This window comes from Megachile rotundata, chromosome 5, assembly GCF_050947335.1.
Source record: "Megachile rotundata isolate GNS110a chromosome 5, iyMegRotu1, whole genome shotgun sequence".
In the NCBI taxonomy this organism is placed as follows: domain Eukaryota; kingdom Metazoa; phylum Arthropoda; class Insecta; order Hymenoptera; family Megachilidae; genus Megachile; species Megachile rotundata.
Window position 1 is genome coordinate 14,391,769 of NC_134987.1, and position 25,672 is coordinate 14,417,440.

General features: G+C 31.3%; 1 protein-coding gene across 5 annotated transcripts in view; it reads right to left on the minus strand.

The window, feature by feature from the left end:
* Window positions 1-60: 60 nt before the first annotated feature.
* LOC100880189 (putative G-protein coupled receptor No18) overlaps window positions 61-25,672 on the minus strand; it is a 105,936-nt gene continuing 80,324 nt past the window's right edge. For all 5 annotated transcript variants that reach the window (XM_003702651.3, XM_076531739.1, XM_076531741.1 and 2 more), the window contains 6 exons: window positions 17,552-17,783; window positions 15,086-15,223; window positions 11,897-12,009; window positions 7,529-7,862; window positions 4,571-4,871; window positions 61-1,915 (listed from right to left, as the gene is read on the minus strand). In XM_003702651.3, coding sequence (XP_003702699.1) covers window positions 1,740-1,915; window positions 4,571-4,871; window positions 7,529-7,862; window positions 11,897-12,009; window positions 15,086-15,223; window positions 17,552-17,707 — 1,218 coding nt within the window. In that variant the 5' untranslated portion in view covers window positions 17,708-17,783 and the 3' untranslated portion in view covers window positions 61-1,739. The remainder of the gene's footprint in view (window positions 1,916-4,570; window positions 4,872-7,528; window positions 7,863-11,896; window positions 12,010-15,085; window positions 15,224-17,551; window positions 17,784-25,672) is intronic.

Below are 25,672 nucleotides of genomic sequence, written 5' to 3' on the forward strand. Positions count from 1 at the left end.
AGAGCTCGTTTCGAATAGCACGCTGAAGGTGACAAGGATTTAAGTAAAACAGACCAGCGGGACATTATAAAATCCGTATACTTGCGTACTTTCTACATTTACAGATCAATTATGCGTCGATAAATACAGACAAATTATTTCAATGACGAAGGAAGACTATTTTCATCTACGATCGATTATTTATTTGTATCGGTGGTTTCTAGCAAGTGTAGAATTTTATTTTACGAATGTTCCTTCTTTTGGAGAACACAGTTTCATGGGTTAGTGTTCCTTTTTTAGTCGGAACACTAAAAACTAGCATGACTTTCAAAACGGTAGAAATTGATTAAAAAGTTTGTCGATACATTATTCTATAGTATGTTGAAACAACCAGTGGAACCGAAAACAGTTTTAACCCTTAGAGTACTAGAGACGTACAGATGTCAACCCACGAGTTGGCGCGTGACCCAAAGTAAAGGTTCACCACCGTGAACACTTCCAGTTACATTTCGGCAAATGAGGATAATAATGACGATAACAACTGCTGAACGCAATTCGCACTATTTCTCGAGACGTTCGTCTGTCATTTTCGCCTAATTGGAGAATTTTGGAGTTTGACAAATTGAGAGTTTGGAAATTTGGGAATTTGGACATTTGGGAGTTTGGGAACTGGGTAATTGGGGAATTGAGGATTTGGGAAATTGGAGATTTGGGGAATTGGGGAATTGGGGATTTGGGGAATTGGAGATTTGGGGAATTGGGGAATTGGGGAATTGGGGAATTGGGGATTTGGGAATTTGGGGATTTGGTGAACTAGAGAATTTGGGAGTTTGGGAGTTTGGGACTTTGAGAGTTTGGGAATTTGGGAGTTTGGAAGTTTGGAAGTTTGGGACTTTGAGAGTTTTGGAATTTGGGAGTTTGGGAGTTTGGGAGTTTGGGAGTTTGGGAGCTTGAGAGTTTGGGAGTTTGGAAGTTTGGGACTTTGAGAGTTTTGGAATTTGGGAGTTTGGGAGTTTGGGAGTTTGGGAGTTTGGGAGCTTGAGAGTTTGGGAGTTTGGGAGTTTGGGAGCTTGAGAGTTTGGGAGTTTGGGAGTTTGGGACTTTGAGAGTTTGGGAGTTTGGGAGTTTGGGACTTTGATAGTTTGGGAGTTTGGGAGTTTGGGAGTTTGGAAGTTTGGAAGTTTGGGACTTTGAGAGTTTTGGAATTTGGGAGTTTGGGAGTTTGGGAGCTTGAGAGTTTGAGAGTTTGAGAGTTTGGGAGTTTGGGACTTTGAGAGTTTGGGAGTTTGGGAGTTTGGGACTTTGAGAGTTTGGGACTTTGAGAGTTTGGGAGTTTAGGAACTGAGTAATTGGTCTATCGAAGATTTGGGGAATTGGGTATTTGGAGAATTAAGGAATTTGGGAATTTAGGAATTTGGAAATTTGGGAGTTCGACAACTGGATAATTAGAAAACTGCGAATTTGGAGAATTGGGGAGTAAAATTTTTCTATAGAAAACTTCGAATTTCCAATTAATTCATTATTACATAAAAAGTATGGTCTGCTAGGTACTCTAAAGGTTAAAATTGATCAAAATTAAACAGTTCCAAAATCTTAAGAGTATTTCGAATAATTAAATTCGCACTTTACAATATAGTTGTATATTTTCGAGTACTCAGGTAGTAGAAAAGAACCGAACGACAGTGTACATCTAAAATAAATAAAATGAACGATTAATTTCGCACTTTTAGAGAAATCACAGTGATTTTAGTCTTCGATCTTCACGTTCTCGATGCTTCTTTCTTCCAAGTACCGGCGGTTGGTAATTTTCGATTACTCCGGTCCAGATTACTTCGATTCTTGAAGCATTTTCGACACGTCAGTCGCCAGAATGCCAGCCGAAAGTCGGCTGAGTAAAAAGCGTAGATGAATGGATTTATGGCTGAATTGATCCAACCTGAAATTAATCAGTAAAACCTTGTTAAATCATCAAACTTAAACTTGAACCTAATTATAATTATCATGGATTCTTAATCCATAGTTCTGAACACAATATACTCTTGTTATATTGCCATTTTATATGCGAATTTTTAAACTAATTTTAAAAATTGTCAAACTAATGTTAAACTAATTTTTATAAATTGTAAACAAATTTTACTAATTGTTAAAGAATGTTAAACTAATTTTAAATGTAATTCTATTAAATTAATTTTAAATACAATTCTATTAAACTAATTTTACATATAATTGTATTGAACCAAAATTTAAATATAATGTTGTTAAACTAATTTTAAATATAATTCTATTAAAATAATTTTAAACGTAACTTTATTGAACTAATCCTGAATATAACTGTATTGCACGAATTCTAAATATAACTCTATCATACTAATTTTAAATACATGTCACTATATTAAACTTCATATAATTTTATTAACACTTTAATGGCCGCCTACGTAGTCATGTCGTCAAGCAATATTTCTAAAGATTTAATTTATGAAAACTTTGTGTAAATTCATGAAATAATTCAACGTATGCGAACATACAATTACGACACATTTAATACAACAAATTTAATTTTCTTCTTTGTGAGATAATTATTAAAGCACCATCTACGTTCATCAATCGTCACGCACGCGTGAGCGGCCATTAAAGTGTTAACCTAAAAAGTACAATTCTATTTCCTTTTTCTATAATTCAATTTATTATCACTTTTAAAAATCTCCTATTAGTGGAAATATAACGAGAGTCTACTGTAACATTCATTCACAAATTGTCAATTTTTATTTAGTATTATTTCTAATCAAATTATGATAAAACCTACAAAACATTGAATTAATTAAAATTAAAAGCTAATAATTTTTTTTACATTGAAAAATCTAATTGATATGAATAATTTAAATATTAAAATTCTGTAGTATTATAAATTTATTAAATATCACAATTATTTAAATATTAAATATTAAAAAAAAATTGTCCTCCTAGATGAACACTTCTCATTATCATTCCTTGATATTTAAATTATTCCAAGCATCATTTTTCGATGCAAAAAGCATCTTCCGTTTTTAATTTTAATTAAAGTAACGCTGTATACATTTTACCAAGTTCGGGTCACGATTAACCCAGCTTTGCCGTTCAAGATTTAAACTCGAGTAATTAAAGTTTCGAAGTTTCCGTACTTGCTTTTGAAAGATAAAAAAGAAATGACGATGAAACAGGTATTCAATTTTATCTTGGGATCGCTATGGAAAACGAAAGTTAACTTAATCTTATAAGTTATAAACGGAAACACAATTACAGATAACGAATGTGAAGACGCACGCGTGGAAGTTCATGCTGCGGTTTTAATCCCACACATTATACGGTTGTTTGTTTATAATTTAATGTTTTTACGACGCTAGTGTGCCGTTTGTCCCATTTAAATTTTCATTAAACTGCCGCGTGCAACTTTAAAAATACAATTTCATTTTCTTTATACATACAGACGCGTAAAATTTTCACTCCATTTTCTATAAAATTGTTGTTATGATTAAAATGATTGAAATTAATCAATTTTTGTCGAAATATAAATTAATGTAAATAGTGAGACATAATATTAGAATGTTGAATGTTACTGTTTGGGGGATTTGAGAATTTGAGAATTTGGGAGTTTGGGTGTTTGGGAATTTGGGAATTTGGGAATTTGGGTATTTGGGAATTTGGGAATTTGGGAAATTCAGATTTTGGGGATTTGAGAATTTGGGGATCTAAGAATTTGGGGTTTGAGAATTCGGGGATTCGAGAATTTGGGAATTTGAGAATTTGGGAGTTTGGGAATTTGGGAATTTGGGAATTTGGGGATTTGAGAATTTGGGGATTAGAGAATTTAGGGATTCGAGAATTTGGGAATTTGAGAATTTGGGAGTTTGGGAATTTGGGAATTTGGAAATTTGGGTATTTGGGAATTTGGGAAATTGAGAATTTGGGGATTTGAGAATTTGGAGATCTAAGAATTTGGGGATTAGAGAATTTGGGGATTCGAGAATTTGGGAGTTTGGGAATTTGGGAATTTGGGAATTTGGGTATTTGGGAATTTGGGAAATTGAGAATTTGGGGATTTGAGAATTTGGGGATTCGAGAATTTGGGAATTTGGGAGTTTGGGAATTTGGAAATTTGGAAATTTGGGAAATTTGGGAAATTCGGGAAATCAGGGATTAGGGAATTTAGGTATTTGGTAATGTGAGAATTTGGAAATGTGGGAATTTGGTGTTTTGGAAATTTGAGAATATGGGAACTAAAAATTAGAAAATATGAAAATTTAAAAACGTGGTAATTTGAAAATTTCAAAACTGCAAAATGTGAAAAGACTTAGAAAACGAAAGAATTTAAAAATGAAAAAACTAGCAGTATTTGAGAACTTGATAACATACAAACTTAGTAATTTAAGAATTCAACAATATCAAGATACAGATAATTTGAAAATAAAGCTAGAAATTCGACAACACAAAAATTTGATAATTTGAAAATTCCTTAAGACTACAAAAAATATTTCTGTAACAATAAACTACTTAAGAAGATAATACCCAGATCCCTGACAACCTTCCCAACACATAGAAATATGAACATAGCTACCTAGCCAAGTGAGTGCCGGCATAAGGATATCCGGTGGCGCCATGGGCATAAAAGGAGTGGCCAAGTACAGAATGAAAAAGGGTAGCCAACAAGCTACAAATCCACCTACGACCACTGCCAAAGTGCCAGCTGTTTTTGTTTCCCTCGCAACTCTGTTAATGCAGCTCTGCTGATGACTGCGTACTATTCCGGGCTTCTTGCTGGTCGTCGAAGGTTCCACTTCGTCAGAGCCCCTGTCATAAGTCACACTTCCGGTCACACATTCCGTTCTTCGTACTCTGATACTCTTCGCTCGTTCGATCTGCAATCATCGCTAATTTGAATGCGTGCGCGCGGTTAATTAACTATCGAATGGCGGAGCCGAATCGAGACAATGGCGCACAGACTACAATCGGGACTTCAAAGGACAATTGTACAAAGACGAAATGAGGTACTTTTTACTGCCATATTTGAACTGTTGAAAATTACGTCCGGTAGTATTTCTTCGTTTCAACTTAAAAAAATTTAAATGTTATTAAAAATTTTCATGATAGTTATATTTATTTTTTGTTAGAATTTTATTTGTAATATAATGTGCATCTTAAGGGGATGATGTGAGAGTACATATGAGAGTTAGTGATGTATAGCACAATTTTTAGGTTAATTCAGAAATTTTTACATTTGAAAGTTTGCAATTAATTTGTAGTACGTGTTTGGAAAAGGGGATCGTTGACATAGTTCAATTGTTTAATAGTAATTTAACGAGTTACCCTGTTATGTAAATTATATTATTAGTAATTGTGCATTTTTTGTATTTGGGTAGTTCTTTTTATTTTTCTTTGTTCCCTAAGATTTTTCATAGTTTGAACTTTATCAATCCTATGAATGTGACTCCACATTTTTCTTAAAAATAATTCAACTAAATTGTTTGGATTTTGTACAGCTTTATGTAACTTAGCTTAACATTTACTAATACGTCAATTTAATTGTACACAATTCATTCTTAACGTACTACGAATTATTATTTAAAAAATGGTGGTCACAATTTTCTACCGGAAGCTCAGGTTGAAACAACGAAGGGTTGTATTTACAAACTGTACACATCACATCTTTTCACTTACTAAACATCCAAAAAATCCATTCACTCAAAAATTCTTTAATATGAACTCTCAATTTTAATTGACTTATTTATTATAACCTCAAAAATTTTAATATCGATTTTAAAATATACGAATGATTGAAAAGAGGGAGTCAACAATTCATAAGAATTTTCAGTGTTTATTCAAGGAAGTAATAGTCAGTTAGATAATAACTTTCCCCTACAAATATTTTTCATTTCATTAAAGAAGTTCCATCGAATGAAATCCCCCTTGAGAAATTTTAATAATGAGTCGAGGAGAAATAAAAGTTAGTATTCGCTCATGTACATCGACTTTTATTAAAGTCATTGTGCATACTTTTATCTCGAGGAAGAAATAACTGAATGTATGAACAGATGGTTTATTAAGTTGGCTTCAATATGAGACCTGTTATGTATGATTGCTTTCGTCGCACGGAGGAATGTCTGTTTACATGGAAGAAATTATGAGTTCATATTTGTATATTATTAGAAATTCAAAAATTTAGAAATGTAGAAGTTTAGGAATTTAGAAATTTGAATTTTAACAGTTTAGTACTTTTTAAAATTGAAGAAAAATTTGATTTTTTTCTCACAATAAAATCATATAAATCAAAGTAGAATACAATATTGATATCAAAAGCAGTATTGAATTGAATATGTTAAATGTGCACATAAATACATATTCATGAGTTTCGCATTTAGCAGTAGCAAAGCCTTCGAACGGTGCCGTCTTAACAGGTTTATAAGCATTAGTATCAATGGATTCAAATTGCCAATCGATTTCTCATTTACACGAGCTCCTCGTTCTTTCCATTCAAACTAAAATCTGTGTTCGATTCATTCCAGCAGTCAATGAATCAGCTGGAATTTCAAATAGAACTGTGCTCCTCCATTTAAGTAAAAAAAAAGTTCCTCGATACTTCTGAGAAAATATCTATGCACAAAATGTAGTCTTATATAGATACAATTTTTGCTTGCATTTACATTCATAAATTATTAATGAATTTGGAATTTGGGGAATTTGAGATGTGGGGAATTTGGGATTTGTGGAATTTGGAATTTTGGGAATTTTTGATTTGGGGAATTTTGGATTTGGAGAATTTTGGATTTGGGGAATTTGGAATTTGGGGAATTTTTGATTTGGGGAATTTTGGATTTGGAGAATTTGGGATTTGAGGAATTTGGAATTTGGGGAATTTGGAATTTGGGGAATTTGGAATTTGGGGAATTTGGAATTTGAGGAATTTGGAATTTGGGGAATTTGGAATTTGGGGAATTTGGAATTTGGGGAATTTGGAATTTGGGGAATTTGGAATTTGGGGAATTTAGAATTTGGGGAATTTGGAATTTGGGGAATTTGGGGAATTTGGAATTTGGGGAATTTGGAATTTGGCGAATTTGGAATTTGGCGAATTTGGAATTTGGCGAATTTGGAATTTGGGGAATTTGGGATTTTGGAAGTTTGGGGAATTTGAGAATTTTGTGGAATTTGGGGAATTTAGGAATTTGGAAATTTGGAAATTTGAAAATTTGAAAATTTGAGAAATAGAACTCTTGCTAACCAACATTTCAAAATATAGAAATTTGCAAATATAAAAACTCAAAACCTTGAAAATTATACCAATTGAAAATTTGAAAACCCCATTCACATAGAATTAATTAAAACAGCAACAAAAAGACCATTTTAACCTTATGCATCCCAATCATTCCACCTCCACACTACTAATCAACCAATATTCACACAATGTTCAAAAGAAAAACATTCCACCACATTTCCCCTTATTTAATTTCCAATACCCAAAGTTATCTCCTGACCGTACATCAAACAAAAATAATAAAATGTTTGAAAATAATCTTACCAAAACATTTCTTCGTGGTCGCGTATTTTCGCTCTCGGTGGCTTCGAGGTTTCTATGTCGGCTGGCGATCACACAGGATATCCGCCCGTATACGTAAAGCATTACCAGCATGGGCAAAAAAAACGAACCCATAGCGGAAAATATCACGTACGAGGAGTCCATATTGTACGAGCATTTTTTACTGTCACGATTTGTCGCCCGTGGAAAGCATCCTAGTAAAGGTGGACTTGTTATAGCACCAGCTAACACCCATACAGCCACAATCATCAAACCAGCTAATCTTTTGCTTCGCCGTCGTCGACTGTATATCAACGGTTGAGTTACGGCTAGGTACCTTCGAAGGAAAATAAATCTGCTTTTAGATATTTTATTTCTGTAGAAAATATTTTATAAAAAGTGTTCGATTTTGCAATAGAGAGAAAAATTAATTTGGACGTATTTTAAAAAATGGAGAGGTAAATATTGTTAGTGGTTGGTTGATGAGATTGAGTGAGGATAACTGATTTAGTGATTCATGTTAATATCAACATGTTAGTATCAACTAGCAGATATTATTCAATTTTTGTGATTTCAGTTATTTAAACTTCAGTGTTTGGGAATTTGAGAGTGAAATGTTGGGTTCTTTCAGGATTTGATAATGAAGAAATTTGATAAGGGGTGCAATGATATATGAGTTTGGTAATTTCAGAATTTTTAGAGTTAGGAATTTGTGATTTGAGAATTCCATAATGTACAAATTTTGGTAATTTGAGAATTTATGAATATAAGAATTTGATAATTTGAGAATTTGTGGAATTAGATATTTGTTAATTTGAAAATTTGACGATATAAAAGTTTGATAATTTGAGAATTTTACAGTACAGGGTGTTTCACGACTAGTGTAGCACCGTGAAATGGGGAGTAGCTGACGTACGGACCAATCAGAACGCGAGGACTACGCCCACTCAGCCACTAGGTTGAAAGCTGTCGCTCTCGCGTCTGCGCATGCGTAATCCTCGCGCTCTGATTGGTCCGTACATCGGCTACTCCCCATTTCACGGTCCTACACTACTTGTGAGTCACCCTGTATAGACATTTACTATCTCGAGAGTTTAATGGCATAAAAATTTGAAAGTTTGAAAATTTATTAGATTCAGAAATGTGGTAATTTGTGAATTCAATAATTTGCCAATTCCTAGATTTTAATATTTGATAATTTACAAATCTGACAATATAAAAATTTGTTAATATCAGAATTTGTAAATTTTAAAATTCAGTTTAACAGTCCAACAAACTTGAAAATTAAAAAATGTTAAATATATATAACATTATCCTTTCTTTCCTATTGTCCCTTCATTTTCCAAAGAAGGCCCAAAGAAAAAAAATTTAACAAGAACATTTCCTTTCACGCGTTCGAATAATAAATCACGAATCATTTATAACAATCAGCTCCTTTAACCTTTCCTCCACAAAACGAATGTTACAGATTTCCCATAAATATCTTGTACCGAAATTTCTGAAACCTAAAAGCCTATTTACAACGGTTTGCCCCGTTCTCGAAATCGTGGCACGTAAACGAAACGAGATTACCTTCGGTGATATTTTCCTATGCGCCATGTATAGAACGTCCTATCGAATTTCACGAGTACAAATTTCCCGTTTAGTTGACGAGAACGTTGGAGAAAGAAGATCGTGCGAACTTTAAAGGAGATTTTCTGTTAACAAGAAGAAAACGCGGTTTTATTACAAATTAACTGGCAGATCACGTATGAGGTTTTTTCCTGTATACGCGCTTTGTATCGATCTATGCTTGAGGATACGTTGCTAGGTCATGGTTGGAAATTAAAAGCACCTCTGGCAAATTTTTATGTTCCATTTCAATTTTGCTTACCTATCTAGTTGAAAATATTTTATGGATTCCTAGGTGAAAATATTTTATGGATTCCTAGGTGAAAATATTTTATGGATTCCTAGGTGAAAATATTTGCTGGATTTTTATTTGAAAACGATGGGTGATGAGGATTCAATACATTACTATTTTAGCGTGAAGAACATATGTATACATATAGTTGTAATGTAGAAGTAGTGAAATAGTGTAGACAATTTATACTTTCAAGTACTAGGTTTGATATAGTATAGACAATTTATATTTTCCAACAACAAGTTTGAAGTAGTATACATAATTTACATTTTCAAGTAGTAGATTTGAAACAGTGTAGACAATTTATATTTTCCAACAGCAGGTTTGAAGTAGTATACACAATTTACATTTTCAAGTAGTAGATTTGAAATAGTGTAGACAATTTATATTTTCAAATAGTTAATTTGAAATAGGGTAGACAATTTATACTTTCAAGTACTAAGTTTGATGTGGTATAAACAATTTATATTATCCAACAACAGGTTTGAAGTAGTATACATAATTTACATTTTCAAGTAGTAGATTTGAAATAGTGTAGTCAATTTACATTTTCAAATAGTAAATTTGAACTAATATAAATAATTTCATATATCAAAGTAACTATAAATCTACAAAAATCATTTAATTTATAACATCCTACAATATAATAACCTAATTATCTAAACCTAACCTAACCTCTTACCTACTTTTCCAAAATGTATATTTCACTCCATAACAACACTACAACGTGCATTACAACCTTTTCACTAAATATTCAATTGTAATCACAGTTAAAATATATCAAAATCTCGATGTAAATCACATGAACTCGTTTCCATATTAATTTGCAATTTCCTGTCAATTCTATGAACATTTCGAGGATGTGACATGAAACTTTAGATTTTAACGCCATGTTGCTAATTCAGAACACCGAAGATTAATGTAGTTTGGAATATTCTGAAGCATACCGATGCTTTTGTTTCGAGAGTAATAGCTAATGTCAAAAGAAGAGAAGGGTGGATGCAGTGTTTCGTGTACGAAATGTGGGTACTGTGTGAATGTGCTGATTATGCCTCCGGAAACACTTGCTTCAACTGCGGGTTAATTTTAAGACGCAGAGCTAGCGTTTATATAAGACATTCTTTTACATCTAGGTTATGAGAGAAAATATTTTCATTTCCTTCTCTTGATTTTGTAAAATAACTTGATTTTGTTGAAGTTTTTTAATTTCATAAAATGATATGATTTTATTAAAGTTTTTTAATTTAAAATATCGATTTTCAAAATTACTTACTCGGTAACAAAATTAATTTATATCACCTTTCAGTTTGATATTTCAAAGTTTCGAATACTTCTTATTTTTCATTATTAATGAGAACACGAAATAAAATTATTTATTGAAGTAAATGTACCCATTAGCGATGATGTCCTCATTAGTGACCACTGTTTATTTCGTTTCATTAAAAAACAATAATTAAAATCATCTGTTGGTCGAAACTTTAAAACGCAGTTGCAAGTATTTTATTTAGTTCTTCAAATATTATGTTGTTACTAAGAATACAAACAAATTTAACAAAATTTAAATAACAAATGCAATTATAGATTTTTATAAAATAAGTTATGGAACACATATGCATTTTAGGTGGAATTGTATAGAAACTTAGAGCAGGTACCATTGAATGATCACTATATTATGTAAAAATCTGTATATTTTTGTAAAAATATGTATTATTAAATCATCATATTTTTCTTTATCTATGATGAGATTTATCTTTGTATGCCTAAGATATTGTGCATTTTTATTTATTGCTGTTTATATAAAGTTTTATATATTTACTGTAAAGGCACAAAATTAGCTTAACGTCAACACAACCATTTTTCATCACGAAAAAATAGAGGTGACACTAGATACGAGAATCGATGAAACATCAATTGTCTCTTTCCGCGGTTCGACAACTCAATTCTCGTTTTTTCCTGTACATCAAAGGCTACTATCAGAATTCGCAATAAAATTGATATTAAAAACATTGTTTGGAAGGAAATACTCTAAAAATGGTTTCTTTCTCTTGAAAATCCTCAAATCTATTATTTACAATTTTATTAATAATTGTGTCAAGTATATTATTACTAACAAACTTTATCTTTAAAAAATTGCACATATAGCATGTAAGTAAATTGTAACATAAAAAATTGTAACACCTAAGGAAATTGTAACATAAAAAATTGTAATACCTAAGGAAATTGTAACATAAAAAATTGTAATACCTAAGGAAATTGTAACATATAAGGAATTTGTAACATGTGTTGAAAAACACACGTAATAAGCAGACTTTCGCAATACAAAAGACTTGCTGATCAAAAGGATATATTGTCAGCTCCAACAATTGTTTCATTAGACAGTGTAATAGCAGTGTAACGAGAGTATATCTTTGATCTTAAGTGCAACAGTTATTTACGTCTAGCTTATAAACAATTATGTATAAACTTACCTGTCTATAGATATGGCGCATAATGACAGAATACTGGCAGTACAAAGAAGAATGTCAAGGGAGACCCACGAGTCGCAGAGTACTTCGCCCAACTCCCAAGTACCACCTGTGAGCTTCGACAAATTTGTTCGATTAAACTAATGTGTTGCTTAAGTCATAAATCCCTAAGTGAACTAACCAGTGTCCCCATGTTTCAATATTTTGTACCTCTCCAAGGGATTGCCTACTTCCAATTATTTTTTAATTTTTTTTGAAGCAGGGGTGAATGGATAGTAGACACTCTGAATGGATACGGAAATGATACAAAGAATGGATACGAATGTTGATGAAACAATGGATAGGGATAGAGAAGAACAAAGGAAAAAGAAATGGGAAAGATATATTTAAATGTACATATTTAAAGATATATTTAAACACTTAATATTTGTAATTAATTAAACAGTTAATATTTGTTCGTTTCCTTCGTTATCGTACTTTGCTTATCATGATTACTTTTTATTAAGTGATGCTATTTTATTGTTGAAACAATAATTATTGTTTTTAATTTCATTTGAGACGTCGTATATTTTCTGCTACATGGAGGACACTGATTTGAGGTTATGTTTTATGCAATTTGTTCATGATTTCTTTTTTTGGTATCAATTTTACCAGATATAAGTAGATCCTTAAAAAATTCTCTTTCAACGTTAATATTCTTTACTATCAATTTCCCCTAAATAATATCCTTTAATAAATTTTAATTTCTTTTTACATTTTTGAGGTTCATTTTTGTCTCAAGTTGAGATAATTACCCAGAGATTTCAGAGGTAATTCCTTCATTTTTGTTACTTTATATTTTGTTTCCTAAATTGATAGCAATATAGCTTATCATTGGTCATCTTCAATTAATATATTTATTAATGAAAAAACTATTGATATTAAAAGTATAAAATGTACACTTAAAAATGTTTTAATTTTGAGTTAAATATCTCACATACGGAAAAGTAAATTTTAGAAATCTGTGGTCTACCATAGTTAACCCACTTCTTTATGCAGATTTGCAAGGCTTCGGTATCCAAGGGTTAAACACAAAAGACTTCGTATTTCAAAGCAATCGCGGTTTGCATCGCAGTGCAACATCTAATTTGCGTTACAGATTCTTTTTGTGCGTTTCCCTCGTTCTATTTTAATCTGTAAATGGATGTATCCGAGGAATTGAGCCTCAAGGATTGGAAGTGGAGATGTCGAGACCGCTTCAGAGCCATATTTATTTTCCGTTAGATCGAATCGAAAAACATGAGAAATAATAAACTAGAGAAACCATAAAATAAAGATTGCTCTGTATGCAGGTACTCGATGTTGCTATTTGAAACGATTTAACGAACAATTTGGTGAAGTGGGCGCGTTATATCAGATTCAGCCTTAATTGAGCCTCGTTAATTGCACCGAATGCTTAAGCTCGTCAGCTAAAAAGAAGCTAGAAGTAAATTATTCTCGAGCCAGGAGGGCACTCTAGAGAATATCCTCCGTTCGTTATTTTCATTGATATTCCTTCATGGTGTGTTTCATTTACTAACACATCTTTCGGACCATTATGTTATTTTCTCCATAAAACTTGCGGACCAAATTGATAGTGCAAATTATGATTGCTTTCCATTCTTAGCTTTAGATTGCCACGAACAGTTATGGCTAAATTACTTCCTTTTTTATTAAGAATTTTTCTGCAAAATGTATATGGAAATTGTAATACTTTTATTACAAAATATACAATTATTATTACTCTTTCATTTTTCTTCAGAATTGATGTTAGATCAAGACATTAATACATCAAGTCTATTTGTAATTAGGGATTCAAATATTATTATAAACTGTATATTGTTACTAAACTGCAAATTTTAAATTAAATAGATCTATGCAATGTTTGTTAATAATATTTAATTCAGTGCAAATATAGATTCAAAATGAAATATATTTGAAGATATCGTGAACTCTGTGAGCGGCCATTTTGGGTCCGTAATCACCGTAAATAAGAAAATGTAACTGAATGCAATGAGAGTCTTAGACTTTAAGAAACGTCTCCACAGGATTTAGTTGATTGGATCGCGTCGTTCATTATGAGTCGTCTCGGCTTCAATCTATATGCAAAATTGCTCTTCGCCTTTCAAGAAGAACGAAGAATCAATGTTGGTAATTGTCACGTGACGTTGTTGAGTCAAGTGGTGAACACATTCGAAAAGCAAATGAGAAATTTACAATTCTTATTTCAAATGGCTGCTGTTTAAATGGCTGTTGTCTGTGTAGCAACAGATGAACTGTCGAGTCATAACTATAAAATATCAAGGTATAACTATTATTTCATGGTTATCAAATATTATTACTGAAAAGTACTAATATGTATTAATATGAGTATCAAAAAATATAATGAATTAATTATTAAATGGAATATTATAATTATCATGTATATTGTATATTGTAATTATCACTACAAACTAACAAATACAAAAATTACAACAAGTATTAAATACGAATGTATTTATATTGATATTAGATCAATAATATGTATATCTATTAATTATCAGCTACTAATAATGTATCTATTGTTAGTAAATATTTGAATACCTATTAACTAAAAACCACCAACTAATAATATTTATTAACTAATCAGTAATAATAGATATAATCAGTAATAATCAGTAATCGATAGCCTTTCAACACGTATTATCCAACAACCAGTAATCGATAATATTTCAATACTTCTTAATTAATAATTAATAACCGATAATCTCTCAATATTTATAACCAATAATCCTTAACATTTAAATATCTATTATTATTCAATAACTGCACATCAATGCATATCAACTAAAAACCGATTAAGAATATTTCAATACAAATTAACCGATAATCAATAACAATTTAATAACAATTATTCCTTAATAAAGAATAACCAGTACAGTTTGAGTAACTAATGTCTGACAGCGATTTAATAAATGATTGTAATGGTGATTTTAAATTTACACAACAGCCATAAAACACTGCATTTTGAACGAGTTCAGGCACCGTAAATTTTATCGAGAAATTTCTTTCATTCCTGTGCTGTGGTCCATTATTATCATACGCTGCGATGAACTTCACGAATGCACGAGTATGTGAACTTTATTGACAAATGACTTCCTATTGTTTACATGATTCTGAAGTACGTTTTTATACCTGTAATAGTACTGCTGGCGGCATCACAGCCAGGCCTACCAATAAATCCGCGGCGGCCAAACTGGATACGAAACAATTAGTTACGGATCGAAGACGCCTAGTTGTTATCACTGCGGCGATAACCAGTGTGTTGCCTACCTGTGATAAAACAGAAGGTTCGAATTTTAGTAGGAAATATTCACCACGTTGTCACATTCGCATCGGGTTACTTTTCATGTAAATTGGGATACTTTAGCAATCTAAAGGTATTTTAATATATGTGCTTTGGAACAGTAGCAACAATAATTTTCGTAATTGATATATTTTAATTGAAATTTTCAGAAACTGTATGCAAATAATTGGCCACAAATTTACGTATTGTTATATAAGAACTGGTTAAGAAAATGGAAGATTCTTGTTTTCCGATGCGAATGTATTACGTGTATAATAAATTTATTATTGCATAGAGAATACATTATACTATTATAATATATTATATATTATATTATTGTATTATGTTATATTATACTAGTTTGGAATACACACTGTTATATTTTATAGAATGAATTATAGTAATTACTGTAATGAATAGTAATGATGTCTGAGCAAATTGCTTAAGTACGAACATAACCTAGTTTCAAGAATTCTCTAACATTTAGATATACATATATTTACTCTCACTTAAAAATTAATTTCACTTTTACTAAAATTATATACCTAAAATAATTAAGTAATAACTTAATAATTTTGTTAATAATTTATTAATTCGAATTAATAATGATACTTAATAATTTTAATAATTCATTAAATAATTAACTACATGTGTATCATATTTAAAAAAAATTAAAATAATATTACAGTTATTAAAAAGATTCAATGAGGAGAAAAATTATTAACTGAAAGAATTTTTCACAATTTAAAAATGACAATCCAAATACCAATAATTAAAAGAACGAAGAAAATATACAGCTCTATTCTAAAAGAATATTTAATTAAGTTACGTCAACATCATCGAATAATTATTTTAAACATTTCACAATGTGATTGGCAGTTTCAAAGATATTCCAAGTTAAAGCTTCAGCTACCTTGGCATAGCTATTGTGTAACCGCTATAAATCTTTCATATAGTTACCGTATAGGTAACACACATATGTACATGTAGTATACGCGTGATTTCGCGTTCTATCGCGCAAAACGTCCGTTTTCGAAACTTGAAGGTAAAATTTCAACTCCATACACAAAGTTTCGAGCACCGTGGGCGACATGCTGTCATAAAATTTGCAATAAAAGACAGAGCAAATACCGCCAATCAAATCAAATTCATTCGATAATATCAATTCGTATTTCAATACACTTTTCGTGGACATTGATATGAGAAAAATAACAGAAACATTCGAGTACAGTGAAATCATGCGACGTGAGCGAGGAAGATGGCGAGATGCAAAAGTTTCTGCCTTCGGATTGATTTGCAGAAGAAAAATCGAGAACATGTCTTCTTTGATTCACTTTTCTGCGATGGTATAGGATGCGGTAATATTAAATTCTTCAATCAAGCAAATAGCAAATCTTCATCTAACGTGCGCTCGTAAACATATTGCGAAAGTTTGTGGCTTTTTAAAACTTGGCAGACATTTTGAATGTAGGGAAGATTCAGGAAGTGTGCCAAGATCTTAAGGTTAATGCTTATCGAACGATTTTGGGAATTTGGAGTGTGGAAATTTGGGAATTTCAAGGTTTAGGGGTATTTTACAATTTGGAGGTTTTGATACCGTGAGGGGGGAGGTTTGGCAAATTTAGAGATTGAGGAATTTGGTAAATTTGAAACTTTGGGGGTTGAACAGTTGGAAATTTATAAGAATTTATGAATATGTGAGTATGTGAGTATGTGAATATGTGAGTATGTGAGTATGTGAGTATGTGAATATGTGAGTATGTGAGTATGTGAGTATGTGAGTATGTGAGTATGTGAATATGTGAATATGTGAATATGTGAATATGTGAATATGTGAATATGTGAATATGTAAACATGTGAATGTGTGAATGTGTGAATATGTGAATATGTGAATGTGTGAATGTGTGAATGTGTGAATATGTGAATATGTGAATATGTGAATATGTGAATATGTAAATATGTGAATATGTGAATATGTGAATATGTAAACATGTGAATATGTGAATATGTGAATATGTGAATATGTGAACATATGAAATTGTGAATATGCGAAATTGTGAATATGTGAATATGTAAACATGTGAATATGTGAATATGTGAATATGTGAATATGTGAATATGTGAACATATGAAATTGTGAATATGCGAAATTGTGAATTAATTAAAAAATACTTGAAAAATATGAAAGATCAAAAACTCCTACAATATTCCCCTAATCCCCAAAGCAACAGCTTATCGCTTAATCCAACAGTGACATCATTGCACCAGTGCAGTATTAATCTGAACTACACCCAATGGTCTGATTGTTGCTTACTATAGTGACGATGATTAACATGGTGAACAGTCCCGCTAAAACAAGATCCGTCCAATTCGGCAGGTAATATTCGGTCTGTGTATCTCGTTCAGTGGTCGAAGTGGTACTATTCCATTGATAAACGTCCCCATAGTAACTGGTCGTTTGATTCGCCATGGCGTTTAACCCCGGTCCATCGACGACGATCTCTGCTCAAGAACTTGCGCATTTCCGAGCATCATACAGCAGCTTCCTGCAAGATAAATTTTCACGAGATGATTTTCGAACTGGACCATTGTGAAACGAAGAAGAAGAAGTCTCTTTCTCTGAATTACTTCTTTCACGGCGATCGAACAAGACATTTCCGGGTTTTATGTTGCCTCGATCACTCACGATCGGCAACGTAGGATTACCTTCTATGAAAGAGAACAATGTACACAAGAGGAGGTTCTGAAAGGGTACACCTAAGTATCTCTGTTACCGCAGATGCTCCGAGAAAAATAATATCTCGATGCTGGATGTACAGGGTGCACTTAATAAAATGTACTTTGGGATATGGTGAGAATTTTAAGAAATTGTGGAGGATGTTAATCTATGTTAACATTTTATATCTACATATTTTTCAATACATGTTTTTTGAAAAATATATTAGCTGGAACCATGTTGGATGTACAGGCACTCAATAAATTATATGTTGTCACTGAAAATTATTATATTTGCTATTATGATGTTACTACAAATTATAATATGTGCCAGTATATTGCTGCTACAAATTAGTACAATTTTGAGTGCTGTTACTGCAAATATTATTATTTTACAAATTTATATCATCTGCATATATCTAATTTATCATAAAATTTTTAACTTAATAATGTCAGCATGGAGTATTTTTTGCTAATTGTTTATTAGACTTGTTCTATTATTATTTTACATAAACTTCTTCTGCAACCCTCAGTAGAGATAACCATAATTAAAGTCCTTTTCGGAGTTTATAATTTTAATTTCAAGTTGCAAAGTCTCCACAGAGATTTTCTTTTTAAATATGCCTTTCAAGTAAAAATATGAAGAGAACAAAAATATTACTCTTTGAATATTATTCCATCAGAATATTATTAAATTTCTTTTACCTTTTATCATACTTCTAAGTAATTTTATCGCAGTTATTTATCTGGAGAATCTCCAAAGAGCCATTCCTCAGTCATGAAATTCCTTAAAAATTGATAAATCGTTCCAGATGAACGATAAGCCAAACAGACGCTCTAAATTCTCAACAATCGTTGAAAATTTCATTGAAAGGAATCATAGCAATCAACACATTTGGAACAACCCATTACAGCGAAAACCAATAGAAAACTATTGATATAAATCACCGGAATGGGATAGATTCCAACATTGTTGGCAATTAATAACTTCGATGGGATCTTAAAGATTTTCCGGGTAAGTTTTCGGCCCAGTTCTTGATTGCGAGACGATAAATTCAAAGGAAAAATCGATGGCTGAATTCAACCAAGCTACACAGCGTTTCTGCTGTTTCCGTTCTACGAACATGTTAAGATCACGATGATAACAGTAAATGGATTCGAAGCAAATAAAGAACGGGAGCTCATCGTGTCTTTAGATTAAAATCGCCTCAGGTGAAATAAAATTCTGCGATAAACTGAGTTATATACAACACTGCAATAATAAAGTGCAATATAATTAAACTATTTATTCTTTTAAATTTCTCTGTAACTTCATTTATGACTTATTGCAATTTCTTTAAAATTTTTTATAAAACTTGATTTAAAAATATGAGGAAGAAAATTGAACGGATGGATAAATTGTATTTATTGTGTTCCACATCTGCTGTTACATAAAATACTGTACGGATATAACATTTCATATATGTCATATTAACTTCACATAAATAAACTCAATTTTAACTAAATATAATATTAATACAAAACCTTTAACCTCATATCTTTTAATTTCATTTTTTAATTTTTCTTTCGATGGACTTCGTGCTGTAAAAAAATATAGGTTAGAAAATCTTTACTGTCCTTATTTCTGTGCTTAACTTGTTCAAAATTCGGTATAATAAATTTAGTATTCGTAGTATTAAATAATTATATATAATATAGCAAAGTAAAAATGTTTAATTTTTATTATAAATAATATTTTCGTTGCATGCAGAAATAAATCAATATGGCGCTATAGCAACACGGCGTATCGAATGTCTACTGTTATACAGTAATGGTATCCCGTAATAAAACACATCGTAAAATATGGTAAAAGATAAAAATCGTAAGGGAAGGTCGCGTGAAAGCAAATCGAAAATAATAATAAAAACAATAGAAAACAAAAGCGCAGGGACGACAAAGAAATAAATGCAACATGAATAGTGAGTGCTATATCACGTTTTACGTTTATAGCAATTCACAGGCAAAGTATTTTCCGTTGTTGGATGATAATGTTCTGGTAGTAATGCGTTATTTTTTACGTCGTGAAAACGTTATCCCATACAGAAGAGCTCGCGAGTTATCCACAACCTACATCTACACTCGTAGATACTTTTACCAAATGCACTTCCCGAAGGAAATACAGAAAATCTTCAAATTGTCTGGCGAATCACGAAGTATAATTACTAAATGGACAATTGTGGAGAGAAAGAAAGAAAGTTTCTGTACTGTGGATAATAGTAACATCTTCGTTCTGTTAGCGAATGTATTTACATAGGATTTTATCATTTCTTGCGTTCTTACTTTAGAATCATCTGAATACAAATTTCAAAATGGACGATAAAATATTATTAGTTAGAAATGGTGTTATAGAGCTTATTACAGTTTTATTATTACTACAGTTGTAGTTCAGTATACATACAAAGATGTTCTTATTTTAGTAAGATTTTGAAGAAAGTGGATAAGGGGGAATTTTTTCGCACTGATATTTTATGTAAGGAATGATGTGAGAATGGCTTAATATTGTAGATGTCTTCTATCACCTGTTGTTCAGCAGTTATGGTAAACATATGGGACACTCTGCATAGTAAGCGATTCTCAACCTCCTCGTGAGTATGTACCATCAAAAGCTGAATTGTAGAATTTTAGTACCAGTAAACAAAATGTTATTACATGTGTAGAAACTTAAGAGTATTCACCTAATTACTGTCATAAATTTAATATTAATAAAAATTTTCTTAAAGTTTTGTTAAAAATAAAATTGTAGAATTTTAGCATTAGTAATCAAAATATTAATATATGTCATATTACTGTCATATACTTATGTGTTGTTTATAATATAATAATTAAATGCACAGAAGAAATCAACGTACCTAAATAATACGATTATTCTTAAACAAAATAATTTCGTTTAATGTGATATTTGTCTTCCATAAAAATCAATTAATGTATGTTTGATTTAATTTTGCTTAATTTCTAAAAAGGAAATTCACGTCTGAAAAAGTGATAACCTTAAAATTTCCTTTATTTCTTCACACAAAAAGCATTTACGTCACAGTAACCATCTTGAGCAGTGTCTCTTCTATATTATATAAGTCTTATATAAGATTTATTCATGTTATTACAAATAATGGAAATATTCGAGGTAAAGTTCCTCCTCCACACGGAATAATGTAACACAAGAAACTCTTGAATTATAATATCTTCCTCCATAACTCCATAACAACTTTAATAGCTTTAATAACTCCCTTTAATTTTATCAAAGATTTTAACAATTTTTTAAGTATCAATTATTACGCTTCAAGGAATGAAAATTAGTAGAGGAGAACGAGTTAAATTGCAATTAAAATGGTGATTAAGTGGTGTCACTAAATAAGTGCGAAACAACTTCAATAAACAACGATTCTCGGATTGTAATTAACCCATTTTTCTGTAAGCTGAACAAGATTGCGGTTTCGTGAGCGATAATGAATGTAATTTCGTTGAACGTTCTTCCTGTTTTGTACGGTCTAATTATCGCTTTAATTGCTGAGGATTTAACTCTTCAAAGATGAAAGATTATCGATTCGCAATAATGTGATTGTTCATTAAGATTCGATTGGAAGCTGCTACTCTTAAATATTATTTACAACTCGACTTTCTATGATTTAGGTTAGAAGTCACTTTTATTATTTTTAGGTTAGGTCTGGATTATTTCCTGTTAGGTATAATTTAATAGTGTATTAAACAAACTTCAACTTCACATAATTTTTAAATATTAATTATTATATTATTGAATAAATTACAATATTAACTAATATTATATTAAATGTTGATAATTGAAATCATATACTTTTGTTTTCTAATTTCATGATTTTTCTCCAGTATTTCATAAGATGCATTCTAATTATCAAATTCCGCAAGCTTCTTTACCACGAATTTTTATTCCCGCAATTTAAATTCCTCCAGAATTTCCTTCTCTTGATATTTTTAATTTACCCACAATAAATATACCGCGGAAGTACACACCATTTCAGAAGAAGATAGAGAAGCTGGAAGATACACATATAACGTAACCGTATAATATTTAAGGAATAAATGCAAAGGATATTCCAGCTGCTTGCTGAAGCCAGGATTTTAAGCCTGCAAGGACATAAATTTCCGCTCGCAATAAACCTAGAGACATCTGCACAGAATAATTTGTAGTCTAGCGTACAACTAACTTGCATCTGTCCTCATTTAAACTGCATGTTTCACAGCTAAGAACATCTACATCCATTACATTTAGATCACAAATTACATGTTGATTAGATAGCAACTTTCTGATTGTATAAATTACTTTTAATTGCATTTATGGTGGCTTATTTTTATTGGGAGAAGGTGCGTCAGTTTGCGTCATATTAGATAAGTATGTATGTTCAAGTTAGGTTAGGTTAAATCAGTACATATATTTTAGTTATGTTAGGTCATGTTGGTACTCGTGTTTAAGTTAGGTTAGGTTACATTAGATCACATATTGAAGTTAGGTTAGGTTACAGTAATATATATATTTTAGTTAGGTTAAGTTAAATCAGTATAAGTACCTGAATTATGTCAGTTCAAATCAGCACGTACGTCTGAATTAAGTTATGTTATAATTTTCATTAAATAATGCAACTTAATATCACTGTTTGAAATTAAAATACTAAATACTGAATTTTTTGTTTGAAGATTAAATTAGTTTATTTAAATAGAAAGTAACATTCTTACAATAAAAAATAGTATCGTATCTCATCTATACGAGAATATTTAAACATAATGATAGAATAATCATGAAAACACAGTAATTCAATAAATTAATTTAATCTAACAGGACATAAAAATTATAGGCAAAATAAAATTCTATTAATCAGTGAATAGTTAATAGACAGCAGTGAATAGTTAATAGTAAGTAGACAAACATCAGCAGAAAGAAGAAGACATGTTCATTAAAGTAGAATAAGAAAGTGAGGGTAAGGGTTGAAAAGTGGTGAAAGGATGAAAAATTAGTTCACACGTGTCTGCCCTTTACTCGAACACGAGAACCTCCTTTACTTTCCAATCTCTTTAGCCTGTCGTCATCGGGGAGAAAGAACATATATACTAGATCGCGATTGAAATGGCGACATTCTAAAAAACGGCCCGACTACAAGGTACGAAGAATACGTTTCCATGTCATTGTGCAGTGCGCTGAGAATGCAGGGAAACTCTGCGCGTATATATCTACCCGCGAAATATTCTGCTGGACGGAATTTGCCGGGTAGGTGGCGTTTAAAATGAAACGCTTTCTTCGACGGTACTTAATTTCCCGCGACGACATTGTCGAGTAATTCTGCGGTGGTCCCGAAATGCTCCCATGCAGTGAAAAACGGGCGAAAAAAGGGGGAGAAAACTGATTGGAAAGTTCGGAAGTGATTTAACCCAACCAAAGGATTCTTCATTAGAGCTGGAACTTTCTTCTTTGAAATATTAGTCTTTCTAGAGAAGCTCGTTATCTGTTATAATATTCTATTGTAATTATCTATTTTAATTGTCTATTATAAGAATTAAGAGATGTAGTTATCTAATGCAAACTAATTATCTTCTTTTCTTTTTATTTAAATAGTTCCGTTCATACTGTGACTATTTTCCGACATACTGTGCATAATAACCCCCCGCGTTAATCAACTGACGCACTCGCAGTGGTAAACCTTGTTTATATTTTTAGTACGGTTCAATTTGAGTCTAATTGTAATTTGCACAGTTAAATGCAAAACAGTCACAGTTGGACTTTCTTCTTAACGTTGTACCAGTGAATAGTTCGTTATGTCCAACGCAGTAACCGGATAAATCATTGAGGTAGAGGTTAAGATGGTTCACGGTGCTTACGAAATGGTATTTAATAACCCCTGTTATTAATAATTTATAGCGTGCTATTAATAATTCTCGAAAAAGTCGCTATAAAATCTCCAGAATTTTCTCGTGATATCTTACTTATTTTTCTGGGAAAATTAATAGCATGCTGAACGTAAAATATTTTGCATAAACTAGAGGATTACTGTATATTGCATTAGTATATTACAAATAATAATATTATAATAATTCATTATAAATGACGACGTTATAATAATTCACTATAAATAATGATGTTATAATAATTCACTATAAATAATAATATTATAATAATTCATAATAAATGATGACGTTATAATAATTCACTATAAATAATGATGTTATAATAATTCACTATAAATAATAATATTATAATAATTCATAATATATGACAATATTAGAATAATATTTTAACAAAATCTTTTAGAGTAGTTTTTGTCAGTCTGAAATTAATTTTGCAAATAAATTAGAAACCTTACTCTACTACATTATAGTTTATACATAATACCTTACGCATGAACTTAAATACTACTAGAAATGTTGTCAAGATAAACGTAATTTTGTCAAGATAAATCTAGTTTGCATATCATACATTCTATTTTCTGCATGTCACCTTCATTTTTCTCTTCACCTCCAGCCTAAAAATAAGAGAACGTAAATCTAGCGTTAACCGCGATAAAATTAAAAAAATAACCGTATCACAAACACGTATAATAAATGGTTGAAATAAGGCGAAAATGATCGATAAGCGGAGTAACCTCTAAATATTCATCCGCAATGATTTATGCCAGCAATTTTCAGCTCCCAGCGTAAACAACGGTTACGTGGGTCCAGATTGGAAAGAGGCAAAATAGGATGAAAACAAAAATGCTGATCGATCCAGCCTTGGGGCGATCTTGTAATTTGGAAACTTTCTAGTCTAATCGATCAAATACTGATAGAGATATTCCCAGTTGCAAGGGAGATTCTCGGTCAGTCATAAATAATCACCGTTCCAACACGGTACCGAGGATGTATAAAATACGACTCACGGAAGATAGTGGATGAACGGGTCGAGTGTAAGAAGTATGAACCTGCAAACTGTGGTCGATCGATGTGAAAAATAGGAGGAAAGGGTGGATAGGGAATTCGTGGTGCATGATCGAATGAATGCTGCCCTTTTGGGAATATCAGCGATACTTATTCTTCTACAAGTGATAAGTAAAATGCTGACAGTGAGATTGACATTAGAACATCCCCTCAAAATGGTTCCAGGTCTGACATTTTATATCTCAAAATTTTGTTCAAATATCTATCTTAGGTTGCTGAGATAAAATATAGTCGATGATGCTTCATTTTACTTTATTTTCTATTTACAAGTAAGTGTGCATTTATTAGTGGTTCTAGGATTAATCAATTTCATTTTGGAGCAAGTTAACACAAACAAACAGAAAGAATGCCAATCTTCTGAATTTGTAATAATTTTCTTCGAGGGTAAATTAAAATTAATTCATTGTACGTTTCGTATAAGTTGAAATATTTAACAAATCTTAATTTTTAAGCAATTCATTTTTGTCTTCATTGTAATCGTAGGAAGAACATTTATCTAGAATGTAATTCATAATCCTGTAACACCTAAAGGAACGAGGTTAAATGAAAAGGAAATGCGGGTTGGTTTAACTAAAATCCTATCGCACGACGACGACGTGAATGCAGGTATTTTTAAACGTAAAATGCTTTATTTTCAACAAAAACCTTTTGAGACATTAAAAGTAACATAAACACATTCTATGACCGGTTTATAAATTTTTATTAAGTGTCCAATATTTACAGGACCTCCTTTTAATCACAAGAAAAA